This window comes from Mytilus californianus, unplaced genomic scaffold (genome assembly GCF_021869535.1).
Source record: "Mytilus californianus isolate M0D057914Y unplaced genomic scaffold, xbMytCali1.0.p SCAF_21, whole genome shotgun sequence".
Classification (NCBI taxonomy): Eukaryota; Metazoa; Mollusca; class Bivalvia; order Mytilida; family Mytilidae; genus Mytilus; species Mytilus californianus.
In genome coordinates, this window is record NW_026262670.1 from 6,372,916 (window position 1) to 6,387,321 (window position 14,406).

A 14,406-nucleotide genomic window follows, 5' to 3' on the forward strand; every position below is an offset into this window, starting at 1 on the left:
AACTGGCAGGTGTCATCTGACCTTGACCTCATTTTCATGGTTCAGTGGTTATAGTTAAGTTTTTGTGTTTTGGTCTGTTTTTCTTATACTGTATGCAATAGGTCTACTATATTTGGTGTATGGAATGATTGTAAGGTGTACATGTCTAGCTGGCAGGTGTCATCTGACCTTGACCTCATTTTCATGGTTCAGTGGTCAAAGTTAAGTTTTTGAGTTTTGGTCTTTCTTTCTTATACTGCATGCAATAGGTCAGCTATATTTGGTGTATGGAATGATTGTAAGGTGTACATGTCTAGCTGGCAGGTGTCATCTTACCTTGACCTCATTTTCATGGTTCAGTGGTCAAAGTTAAGTTTTTGAGTTTTGGTCTTTTTTTCTAGTACTATATGCAAAAGTTTAACTATATTTGGTGTATGGAAATATTTTATGATCTATATGTCAGTCACGCAGGTTTTATTTGACCTTGACCTCATTTTCAAGGTTCATTGCTCAGTGTTAAGTTTTTGTGTTTTCGTCTGTTTTTCTTAAACTATAAGCAATAGGTCAACTATATTTGTTGTATGGAAGAATTGTTAGCTGTACATGCCTGCCTAGCATGGTTCATCTGACCTTGACCTCATTTTCATGGTTCATTGGTCAATGTTTAGTTTACTTGGTTAATGTTAAGTTTATGTGACAGTTGTAATAAAGCTTTATATTTAGGACTATCAACATAATATCAATGATTAGTAAAGAAGGCGAGACATTTCAGCGTGTGCACTCTTGTGATATTATTTGTCCCAATAGTAGTACACTACACTGTAAAAATCTTTTTGAGATAGAGCAGGTGCGATTTTTTGGAAAGTTTGCTATAGCTTGCTGTAGCAATAAACTTTCCTATGGCATCGGCCTCAAACTGGAAGTTGGACAGACTATCTTACTATAGGATGTGTGTTCTACCCCAAGATAATGTAGTACTAGTGTTTGAATACAAATTAAATAAAGACACTTTTGAAATTTTTTTGAGTTACTTCTATTTTAATAAGCTTACAGCTTAAATAAAATTAATTAAAAATTGGACTGAAGGTTCACCGACAATTCAAATGGATCCAACTTTATTTTGAAAATGGGTATCACAAAAACTACTTCGCGGATCTGCCCTGCACGGAAGATAAAATCAATACACATCAACACGAGGCAGCAGTTTCTACGTTTAATTAATTGAAAATTAAGAGGGCCTGATATTTATTTCGAGGTGTGTGTTGGTTTTTTTTTTTTACATTTATTCATGAAATTAAAGAATTCTTATTGTTAAGAATGTCGTAATCTTTTCAATTTTTACGTTTGCAAATGGTATTAGGTGTGACCTCTATAAATTATGCATACTTTGAACTGTCACTGTTTATGTTATCTGTATGTTTTCCTACGGGAATCCCTAGACATGCTTTTAATCCATTTATGTGAACCTCCTGACAGGAGTACAATAATCCCGGTGTCACGGGTCTCCCCCGTCCTCCGATCGAAGAGAAAATAAATACCCTGTTTAAAAAATTCTCTTGAATGAACATTTTCTGGCGCCAATTTTACGATATTTACAAATGTTTATTAAAGACATAAAAGCCCGAGGGTATTGAAAGTATCCTCATATCTCGGCCCATAACAACTCGGCCTCACAAAATCTGACTATAATTTTTGTATACGACCGCAAAAAAATTTTGTGGTCGTATATTGGTATGACATTGGCGTCGTCGTCCGAAGACATTGGTTTTCGCACTCTAACTTTAGTTTAAGTGAATGGATCTCTATGAAATTTTACCATAAGGTTCAATACCACAAAAGGAAGGTGGGGATTAATTTTTGGGGTTATGGTACCAACAGTTTAGGAATTAGGGGCCAAAAAGGGGCCAAAAATAAGCATTTTTGTAACTTCCAGACTTAACTTGTGTGTTAGTGTATGGATCTCTCTGACATTGTACAACAAGGTTCCATATCAGAAAGGGAATTCTGGGATTGGTTTTGGGGGTAATTGCCTCCAAATTTTAGGAATGAGGGGCCAAAAAGGGGCAAAAAACAAGCATTTTTCTAGTTTCATGACAATAACTTGTGTGTAAGTGTATGGATCTTTCTGAAATTGTACTACAAGGTTCCATATCACAAAGGGAAAGCTGGAATTGAGTTTGGGGGTAATTGCCTAAAACGTTTAGGAATAAGGGGCCAAAAATAAGCATTTTTCTAGTTTCCAGACAACAACTTGTGTTCAAGTGTATGGATCTATCTGAAATTGTACTGCAAGGTACCATACCACAAAGGGAAGGTTGGGATTGAGTTTGGGGGTGATGAATCATAAGGGGGTTCAAAACATTGGGGGGGGGAGGGGATTTTTTTTTCCTTTTTTTCCATTAAAATTTTCCATTTTAAATTGGTTATTTCTGATTTATATGTAAAGGCAAATAATAATGATATGGTTTGAATATGTAAATTAAAAAAAATTAAGTTCTTAGACCATATTCATTCTTTGTCAGAAACCTATGCTGTGTCAAATATTTAATCACAATCCAAATTCAGTGCTGTATCAAGCTTGAATGTTATGTCCATACTTGCCCCAACTGTTCAGGGTTCGACCTCTGCGGTCGTATCAAGCTGCGCCCAGCGGAGCATTTTATTAAATTTTCAAATGACTATAACTCGAAAACAGTAAGTGATAGACACACACGGTCTTCAGAAATGATCACAGGACAATAAAACAAATCAAATAAAATTTAGGATGAGTCCCTATGGGTCACCCCCACCCACTTCAATTTGAGAATGTGCTTTTATCTTGTAAACAGTCGAGATCCCCACCCTTAAACCATATATATTCTTGTATGAGACAATAAAATAAATCAAATGAAATATTGGGGGAGTCCCTGGGGTCACCCCACCCCCTTCTGTTTGAGAACTTGTAAACGGTCGCTATCCCCACCCTTAAACCATAAATATTCTTGTATGGAACAATAAAACAAATCAAATGAAATAAAAGGGAAGTCCAAGGGGGATCAACCCACCCACTTATTTATACAACATGTAAACGGTCGAGGTTCCCACTCCTAAACCATAAATATTCTTGTATGGGACAATTAAACAAATTAAATGAAATTTAGAGAAGTCCACGGGGGTCACCCCACCCCCTTATATATACAACGTGTAAACGGTCGAGGTTCACACCCCTAAACTATAAATATTTTTGTATGGGACAATTGATTGATTGATTGATTGTTGTTTGCTTTACGCCGCATTAGCACATAAAGGCTATATCGCGGCAATTGAACAAATCAAATGAAATATGAGGGAAGTCCACGGGGGTCAACCCACCCCCTTATATATACAACGTGTAAACGGTCGAGGTTCCCAATTCTAAACCATATATATTCATGTATGGGACAATAAAACAAATTAAATGAAATATAGGGCGAGTCCCTGGGGGTCATCCCACCCCCTCCTGTTTGAGAACTTGTAAACGGTCGAGATCCCCACCCCTAAACCATAAATATTCTTGTATGGGATGATAAAACAAATCAAATTAAATATAGGGGAAGTCAATGGGGGTAACCCCCACCCCCTCCTTTTTGAGAACTTGTAAACGGTCGAGATCCCCACTCCTAAACCATATATATTCTTGTATGGGACAATAAAGCAAATCAAATGAAATAAAGGGCGAGTCCCCTGGGAGTCACCTCCCCCTTTTGAGAAATTTTAAACGGTCGAGATCCCCACCCTTAACCATATATATTCCTGTTCGGCATTTCAAGAAGAATTGAATGACATGTATTGGTTTAAGTTTTCTGTCTTATTTAAATTAAGAGATGTGGTAATTTTTGCGAATGAACCAGCTATTCAAAAGAGTTCAAATGAAAAAGCTATATAAACAATTATAGGTCACCATATGGTCGTCAAGAATAAGAAAAACTCATACCATATAGTAAGCTATAAAAGGCCCTGATATATAAAAAAATGTGGAACAATTCAAACAAGAAAACTAACTGCTTAATTAGTAATAATACAATTTACTAAAAACAAATATGAAGGACCTAAATCAATAAAAAATACTAAAATCACAGGCCCTTTATATGGGATGGGCACAAAAAGAAATTAACAGAGCTTTCTGTATATTTAAAATCTACAGTTTAAGGCTGCAATAGAAATTATCAAAATTTTACATGACAAACATATGAACAAAAGAGATTTTTGATAATTGCTGATGAGACTATGGTTTCGGAAAAAAAACATGTGATTAAATACATATTTGAAATAATACACATCTACAACCCATTTGAAATAATAAACATCTACCGTTGCAAACTTTCCACAGGTGCTATGCAGCACTTTGATTTAATTTGAATTTATTGTCTTAAAGAAATGCACTACGAAATAACTGTGTTCTTGGGCCTAAGAAATGAATTCAGGAAATGTAGATTCTGTACTTTGGCAACTTCCCTGAATGGTTTGCTGGTTTCAATTAGTCAAACTCAATAAAAGTAAAGGATTTAAATCTTTATTTGAAAGAAATTCTGTTAACATGTCCCATTTTGGCATTATACGGCGAAAGTAAGCATTTTATAGCAGTTTCCATTTTTATGCCTAAGAGGCATGCTGACTTTCTATCTGACAGCTTTTTATGCTTTGATATTTGTGTTTCTATGATTAATTCAAATTCTATTAACCATTTGTGAACTCTGAATGTAGAGAAAAGTAGATTATCACAGAAAAAAATGTGCAAAATGTGTTGTAATTAGGAACTGGTCGAACGGCCTGTTTGATGTATGTGAAATGTGAATAGCTTTGTACATAAAATTTGTAGTCCATCATAAATATTTCACTTAATCTGTAAAAAAAGCACTTGACAATGATCTGTGCACCTTATTCATTTCATATACTACCTTTATTTTTTTCTGTAGGATAGCATGTGTTTCAAATATATACCAGTTAAGACTAACACTACATGCAAGTTTTCCATTGAAAAGTGAAAAAACTGCACAGACCATACTGTCTGCAAAAAAAGTTGAATGTAAGAGTCCTTTTGCAATTAGACTTCTTGTATCATGACATCTTAGCATAGAAATGAGCAAAAAGTAACAAATTTCCATTTCTAATAGCTTCTGTATGCATTTTTATATGTAAATATGTACTACGGCCTAAATTGACTCTAAATAATGTTCAGTCTTGCATGACCTAAGACCATTTTATACTCATGTGGTATGCTTTTTGTAACTTTTCTTTCCATTTAAAGTATATTTAGTATATATGGAAGAATAATTTATGGTTAAAAAACTTCAAAAACTTCAAATTGGTTGGAAAAAATGCATGTTTATGTAAGGCTCCCCTTAATTCGAAAATCTCAATTTTCAGGCACAGGCTCATATAAATTTGACTTTTGAATAATTGTAATAAATCTGAAAAATCAAATGAGTGTTCAGTTGCTTTTAATACCTAATATTTTATATCTAAGAGCATTTAAAAAGCAAATTTTTGCAATATTTAAATTTTTAAAGCCCAAATCTTGATAGTTGAAATTATTTGATTTAAATGTCAAAATTAAACATCCAAATTTCAATATTAAAATAGCCATAGTTCCTATGATATATATCCTATGGCCATGAAACTTGGCCAACTATCTTATAATTCCATAAGCTTAGGTCATGCAACGTTTTATTAGAATTGGTCAAGTCTTTCTATTCTATTAGGTCCGAGGACACAGTTATCGTCCTTAGATTTTCGTTGTCTACAAATATAGTCCCTAGTGTGGACAGTGTATAACTTGCAAATTTTGTTCATACACTTTCCAAATTTATTTCTTCATATTTTATGCATGAAATATTAAGTAAAGAGATGAAATTACATATTAAAAAAATTTGGGTGCTGAATCTTTATGTTAAGTAGTGTTATGGTCCAGTTCAAAAAGGTCAAAAACTAGTATGTCTGAAGCTGTCGAACTGAATTTTAGACCCCCTTAACAAAGAAATGTCAATATTTTGAGTTAGAGCTGGTAGACTTTTCTATAATTTTGATATTATTTGTCTCAATAGTAGTACACTACACTGTAAAAATCTTTTTGAGATAGAGCAGGTGCGATTTTTTTAATTTGAATTTATTGTCTAAAAGAAATGCACTACGAAATAACTGTGTTCTTGGGCCAATTAATTGCATTAACTGTTCCAATTTTACTGCACCAGATGTGCATTTCAACAATGAATGTCTCTTCAGTAATGCTCGATGGCAAAATGTTGAGCTAATGACAGCTTTTGTTTAAAAGACAGATTTATCAGTCTCACATATGTCATATTTATATATCACCCGTCAGTTGTTTTCAACCTTTCATAAGGTAGACAACCTGGAAAATCCAAATCTTGTACACAAATGTGTTATGCAGTCGGCAGGCTTTTGAATATATATTGATGTCAGCTATTTTTAACATTTCTATTCTTTAAGTGATGTCTAGTTTGCTTAACGATTTCCAAATGTTCAAGTAGCCTTTTATTGGAATTGATATTTTTTTTTTTTCTCAATATTTTAAAAGTTGTCTCAGATATATGTATAAAGTCGTTAAAACATGTGTAGAATCATATTTCGAGGCTCTGTCCCCTAGGTCAAGACCAGTGACTTTGAATTAACAGGCAATTTTCAATGTTCTATATTTCGTTTGTTATTGATTAAGTTATAAAATGATAGAATTATCTCAATTGTACACACCAATGCCATACAGTACTTGCAACCTTAGGCGTTACTATTTTAGCAATCAATCTGCAGTCATCGATCAGTCGCCGATTATTTGACGTATCTGACAGATTCTATGGGTCATTGATCACCGATCATTCATTGATCAGTCAAACATACATCATTTATCATTCATCGATCAGTCAAGTTCCCATCAAACAGTAACGCCTAAGGTTGCAAGTACTGTACATATTGCTTTAAGAGTTTTCTCAACGTTAGATATCTATAGATTTTTTTCTCATGATTACTCATCGAAATCATGATTTCTTTATAGATTAAATAGTTCAGAGTGCAGAAATCCAATGAAGTGGATTTTTTTTAATTAAATTGTTTTACAGTCTTTGAAATCTTAATATAACTTAAACTTTTTGTAATCATTGCAATTGCGATGTATACAAATATGTAAATCCTTGTGCTTATAGCGCTAATCAAATGCTTTCTAAATATTCTTTTCATCAAATTGCTTCATTTGAGGAGCTTTCTAGATTGTTCAGATACATCAGACTTGTTTCAGAAATTCTGTCCCAAGTCAGGAGCCTCTAGCCTTTGTCAGTCTTGTATTATTTTTAATTTTAGTTTCTTGTGTACAATTTGGAGTTTAGTATGGCGTTCATTATCACTGAACTAGTATATATATTTGTTTAGGGGCCAGCTGGAGGACGCCTCCGGGTGCGGGAATTTCTCGCTGCATTGAAGACCTGTTGGTGACCTTCTGCTGTTGTCTGTTCTATGGTCGGGTTGTTGCCTCTTTGACACATTCCCCATTTCCATTCTCAATTTTATTAATCTGTCTAACATATATTCCGGAACATAGTTCTGACACATTCATAAAATTTAAGACATTTTCAGAAGTTCTGAATTTTTCTGAATCAAAATGTTTTCAAGATTCAGAAAAATGCAGCAGAAATTCAGAATTGTCAGTCTCCATTCCAAAAAAGTTATATCACGTAATCACATGATTTATAACTAACTTAAAGGGTTTCAAATGTTTGGATATAAGCATTCCTGATGAAGGTTATTTATCATGCTAATCCAGAAGAGCACTTAGGACGCACGAAATTGGTATTGTTATTTTCATATCGGGATTCAAAAAGATTCAGTCATATTTTTCTTGTATTAGACAATTTCTAAAAGAATTTAGATATCTTCAGACAAATTGGGACTGTACTCAGAACTGTTTCTTCCATGATGGAACAATGTACTTACTTTTTACATTTTACCTCTTAAAAGAGGGGCGAAAGATACCAGAGGGACAGTCAAACTCATAGATCGAAAATAAACTGACAATGCCATGGCTAAAAAAGAAAGAAACAAACAGACAAATAATAGTACACAAGACACATCATAGAAAACTAAAGACTAAGCAACACAAACCCCACCAAAATGACACCATTTTTTTCTAAAATAATTTCTTTCACTATGATTTTAATAAAACAGTAAAATACTTGGTCTGTATCTTTATTAAAAGGTGAATAATTTACATATTAGTTACTAGTAGTTGTTTACATATTAAATATTTCCCCTATCCAAGCAGTTTCTTAATTAGCGTTTATCATTTTTTTTACTGTTAATGAGAGATCAGGTTTGTATTATGCATTGACTCATGGGAAGGTCTGACAGACAGGAGTTTTTTGTTCATGCTTATTATAGGTCAAAACTGTTTTAAATTGATCAATTATTAACAGATTATTGATTGACAGTGTTCATTATAAATTGTAAAAATTTCGCCAATTAAAGCCAAACAGACTAGCTAGATTATATTAAAAACATTATTTGTATATGAATTTCATATCTTTCCTCTATTGCTGTTATTTGATAGAATTTGAAAGGGTTGAACTGTGACCTTTAGCTGATTATTTACTTGTCTATTGGTTTGTGGTGAATTGTTGTCTCAATATCTATCATAACACATCCGCTCATTTGTTTTTTGTTATAGAGAATGTGTAGAGCTTTAACAAGGGTGATTTATTTTCATACCTAAAATGTCACATTAATATATTCCTAAAATTGCTTAAGTAATGCCACATACATAAAATAAAATGTATAAGATGGTATCATGAATCTGTCTCCCATAAAATAGTAACAGTACAATTATTACATGTTCTAATAACATTGCAATGCTGGTGAAAGTAAAGACAGCTCGTAATGTGTTTTTCATTATTCCGTTCAACTACAAATAACTTGCACATCTTTATGAGACTTAAATAAATGGTGATTGAAATCGGTATTCTATTTCTTTGTAGATTTATTCCAGTTATGGATGGACTCAATCCATTGCTACAGTAGACTGGAAGAGGACAAAAGTAATTCTGCTGACAGCAAGACATCAGATGATCTTGATCCACCAGTAGTTATTGTTGGTACTTGGAAAGATGCTGTGACCTCTGATGTAGAAGAGGTATTGAAAATCTACAAATGTTTATGGGTTGCAAGCACACTTCTACTGTTCTTTCATTTTTGTACAGGACCATTATGTTTTACTGATAGTGTAATCTAATCAGATCAACATTTTGACAATATCTAATGCATACCTGTCAACCTATGCAAATGAAAATGCAGGTCATGACCTGCATTGAAGAATCAAATCTTAGGTCATAAAGCGAACGAACTTTTTACAGCTGAATTTAAGTATTTAGGGGACATGTCGTTATATTTTAAATCCAACAGTTTCCAAAATATGTTCGCATGATGAATTTCTAATAGAAAATAGGCTTTAATTTCATTTGTTCATTGCATAAGCCATTGACATATTTATGTGTTCAATATACTGTATTATGTCAAACCTAACTATACCCCATCTCCTAGTTTGATTTAGAGTATTAACTTAATTCTCAAGCTACAGTGCTTGATATCATTTATCATTATTCACCGTTGGACGTGATTTTTATTTCTCAGTATGTATCATGCTGTGTAACAAATATAAAAGAGAGTGATTATTATAATGTAATAAAATAATTAAGCATTCAAAGGAACTGAAGATAAAAAAATTAATTTTCAAAATATTGTTTTCATAGTTCTAAGGTAGAAAAATAAAAGAATATAATATTCTGATATGTATTTGCATTCAATTCGTTCTAAGATTTAATCTTTTTACAAATATAAATCATAAAATTAAGGAGTATATTGTGAAAGGTGACAAAAAAGGGAAAGTAACTCAAATTTGTTGTCAAACAATTTTAAAATAGACAAAATTATTTATGACCTTAAGCTACGGTAATTGGTGTTAATTAACAGTGTGTTTGACACCAAAGCTGTCAAGTGAAGCCATGCACTTAATTGGTCATTGTTGATAAATATTCCAAATCAACTTCACAAATAATACATGATGGTCTTGAAGTATAAATTCTGCGTACTGACGCTGTTTATCATCTTAATAACGTGTTAAAGTGTTCTTTTTTTTGTCTTTATTAATATTACTTTTACTGTTTGGTCTGTTTTTGGTGATATATATATGTGACGTGGCTCTGTACTTATGCATCCCGTCATTGTGTTGTTTGTATTATTTTTCATTTTTACTTGCGTGCTTTGTCCGTGTGACTTTTTATGTTTCTTTGATACATATGACGTGTCTCTGTACTTTAAACATCCCGCCATTGTGTTATTGTTCTATTATAATTTTTGCATACTTTGAACGACAAAATTATTTTATATCTCTACCTGTGTGACGTTTACATTCTGACGTGAAACGCGCGATTCTACGCCAGAGTTAATGTTAAAATTACGATTCTGTCCCAGTGCTTAAAATCCCTCAATCCTTTATGGGTTGGTTTAGCATACATAAATAATATACAAAAATAAGTTAGCAATGAACGAGGTTGTTAAATGTGATATATGATTTTTTGTGCTTCTTTGTTAAATACTTGTTTGTTTTTGTTGTGATTAAGATTGTATCGATATCACGGTGTTGACTGCTGTACCCCTATTTTGACATTTTTACCTATTATGTCTGTTTTATTCACGCATCGTTGTCAATATAATGAAATTGGATGCGACTGTCATACAAGTGAGAGGTTTAGCGCTTTAAAACCAGGTTCAATCCACCATTTTCTACATAAGAAAATGCCTGTACCAAGTCAGGAATATGACAGTTGTTGTCCATTCGTTTGATGTGTTTGTGCTTTTGATTTTGCCATTTGATTAGGGACTTTCCATTTTGAATTTTCCTCAGAGTTCAGTATTTTTGTGATTTAACTTTTCACTTAATTTGACAGTTAACACAGCTATTTGAACTTCTTGTCTAGGAAGAATTGCGAATTTGCCTGGTATTTCAAAGGAAAATCACTTTAAGGACAATCTAAAGGCTCCCTTATTTCAAAACGGGTTATTTTCCAAATTCACAGGTTATTTGACGACCCAGAGGATATTTAAACCATCCCGGGTAGGGGGTGAAATTCTCGGGTGTGACCCGCAGGATACGGGTCAGTTGACAGGTATGATAATGAAATAACTTTATCAGTTTAAAGTGTTATCAGGAATAGCAAATCCTTTATCACATTTTAAAAAAGTTGTGTTCTTACGATAATTTATTTAATATAATATAGTTAAATGATTATCATATATGTTTATATACATGTAGCTTTAGTATTTACTTCATGTTTTCAAATATGTTCAAAGCATTCATATATTTGTAAAGACCAAACAAACAAACAAGCATATTTTTTTTGTAGATTGACGATGCATGCCGAGAAAACATTTTTAAGTTTACGAAGAATATGTCAGAAGATGAACTAAAACATATAAGGCAAGAATACTTCATTTCCAATACAGAAGATGACCCCAGTGTATTCCAGCAAATCCGAGAAGACATCCTAAGCTTAGCTAGAAAAATAAAAACGTGGAACAAAGTTTACCCCTTAAAATTTATTCAGCTGGAAAAACGACTTCAAGAGAAAAAGAAGGAGTTACCAATTATTTCCTTTCATGAAATTAAGCACATCTCTACTAATACACCTAATCCACTAAATGATGAGGAACTCAGATTGTTCCTGGAATTTCACCATGAGATCAGAGCTTTAGTTTATTTCAAAGATCTGTCTTCTTATATTATTTTAGACACACAGTGGTTGTCTGATGCTTTTAAATGTATAGTCACAGCTAAGAAATTTAGAGCTTTTAGTACTAAAAATAGAACAAAATGGGATGAATTGTATAGCAGAGGCAAATTACATAGTGAGGTTTTAGACGACATATTTAGAAAAAGTGAAAACATTTTTGCCAAACACAAGGATCACATCCTGAACGTAATGGAGAAATTTGATATCATTATACGTCCTAACATATCAGAAACTCAAAGAGACGCTGGTGATGACAAACCTCTCTATTATGTACCTTGTATGATTAAATCAGAACCTGAGTGTGATATATACGAAATGTTTAATGTTACAGAAAACACATGTAATAAGTCCACCTGGTTATGTTATAAGTTTAGGTTTCTTCCACCTCATTTAATGAATCATTTAATTGCGTCACTGTGCAGGAAATATAAAGTTGCAGAAGTTGTCACGAAGGAACAGAAAAGACAAATTGCTCTCTTCAGAGATTCAGCTGTCTTTGAGTTACAGAAAACGACAAAATTAGCAAAATTGCATATACTGAAATGTCCGAATTGGATTCAAATTCAGGTTTGGCAATTTGAGAAAGGACGTCAAATGTACAAATACATTGACGACTTTGTGACAGAGGAAATTGTCAAGATAATAAGCACAAGATTTAAGATGTCTAATGTGAAATTTAAGAAAAAGTGGGAATGTGGCCAAACAAGACCAGAGTCTGTAACAGGATTGTTTGACTATCCTGAAGATCAGGATACAAAATATTATTGTGAGACATGTAGAATTGCACATGAGTTCACAGGTGAATGGTCAGATCTACAATATAGAACAGTTGATGTAAGTAAAAGATTTATCAATGTTTGGTGAGTTTTACAAGGAAAATTTGTAATAAGATGGTACATTGGTTAACCTCTTTTAGTCCTTCCATTAATCCATCCAATAAAATGTTTTCCTAGCTTTTCTCAGGCACTAACGTTAAGAGAAATTTACATCTTAATAGTTATTTGTTGATTTAAACAATTTTTCACTTTCACATTAATTGTTTATCGTGATCCAGTTTGATATAAACATATATTTTTACACATTTCAACCATATATTATGTATATGACACATGTTTTTCTCTCTTTCTAAAAAGTGTCAATTAGAGTTCCATGAAATTTGCTATACCGCGTGATACCTTTTCAAATATGATACTCATCAACTCCGTCTCTGTATTTACCAAATACTTATCTATTGATATGAAAATAGTTAGAAAAAGCTCACAGTTCAACTTGTCCATGTTGTTTCCTCCAGAAAACTGAAGCAAGACATGTATTTTACTTCAGAATCAGGCAGCAGTGATGTCCTCAACCTCCTTTTCTTAGTTCGGATGGTCTAAAGACCAAACAAAGAACTGGCAAGAGATAAACTGAATATTTCAGAAACTAACTGTGAAAACTTAACTATAATCTGCTTGTAGAAATACAAGATGCTCTATCTATGCAATAATTGTAATAACATGTAAGTTGTAATATGTTTCCATAATAGTTCATACATTTAAGTAGAGTGCTGTTTTAATTATATATAAGGTAAGGGGGATCATCTGATAGTGGTACATTTTATTTTCTAAATTATTGTAGTTGTTACAGAGTTCTGCAAACGTTCCAATATCTAATCCTTACACAGAAAGCTCAAGTCAAATCCAAACTACGGTTCAATCCACCAAGGTAAAAAGCTACTATTTTATAGCATGGAAGTTATCCTTATGTTGATATTTGTATAACTAGCAGTAAGTATTATGTTGATATTTGTATAACTAGCAGTAAGTATTATGTTGATATTTGTATAACTAGCAGTAAGTATTATGTTATGTATACATGATGATGTAAGATAGATTAATTATTACTTGTATTACTTCAGACCTAATTTCTGACAAAATTATACATTCGTCAAATCGAGCAACTTTTATTTAGCATGTTTAGATTGACAATAAATAATATGAAATATTTCTTGCTGTTGAAATGCAAACTATTCAGACAGTGGATTCAAGATAATCCAAACTGAGCATTTTAGCTAATCTGACAATGTAAGCTATTGCTATGGTTTTGCGTCTTTTTCCCTCGTTCTGAATGTAAAAAAGATTTTCCTCTTTTTAAAGAAAAATGTGCGGCCAAAATGAACCAAACTCCAATCATTATCTTTACTTATAAATTGATTTACCTTTTCAGTTAAAATCTATAAGGAGTCTGGGGTTTAAAATTTCAATGACGGGCTTGTTTGAAACTTAAGCAGAGGACTTTTCATCATAAAGGTAGCACATCTTTGAAGAAAAATGTAGCTTTTTTTAATTTACCCATTTTACTAATTCTTGTATACGCCAAAGAATTTAGACATAATTGCATGCTTGAATTGGTTGATTATTCAACCTACATGTATGTTTATAAAAATAGAATGAAAGAAAATGATAGGGGCCACCCTCATTGACATATTTTTATACGACCGCAAAATATTTTTTGCATCGTATAATGCTATGATGTCGTCGTCTGCGTCGTCGTCCGAAGACACATTTGGTTTCTGGACAATAACTTAAGTTTAAGAAAATGGATCTCTATGGAATTTTACCAGAAGGTTCAATACCTCAAAAAG

The 14,406-nt window shown here is 32.7% G+C and overlaps 1 protein-coding gene across 1 annotated transcript in view; it reads left to right on the forward strand.

The window, feature by feature from the left end:
• The window catches only part of LOC127731863 (uncharacterized), a 198,425-nt gene that overhangs the window by 158,156 nt on the left and 25,863 nt on the right, over positions 1-14,406 (forward strand). The window contains exons 13-15 of the mRNA XM_052240728.1: positions 8,973-9,127; positions 11,397-12,617; positions 13,401-13,487. Of these exons, the coding sequence (XP_052096688.1) occupies positions 8,973-9,127; positions 11,397-12,617; positions 13,401-13,487 (1,463 nt within the window). The remainder of the gene's footprint in view (positions 1-8,972; positions 9,128-11,396; positions 12,618-13,400; positions 13,488-14,406) is intronic.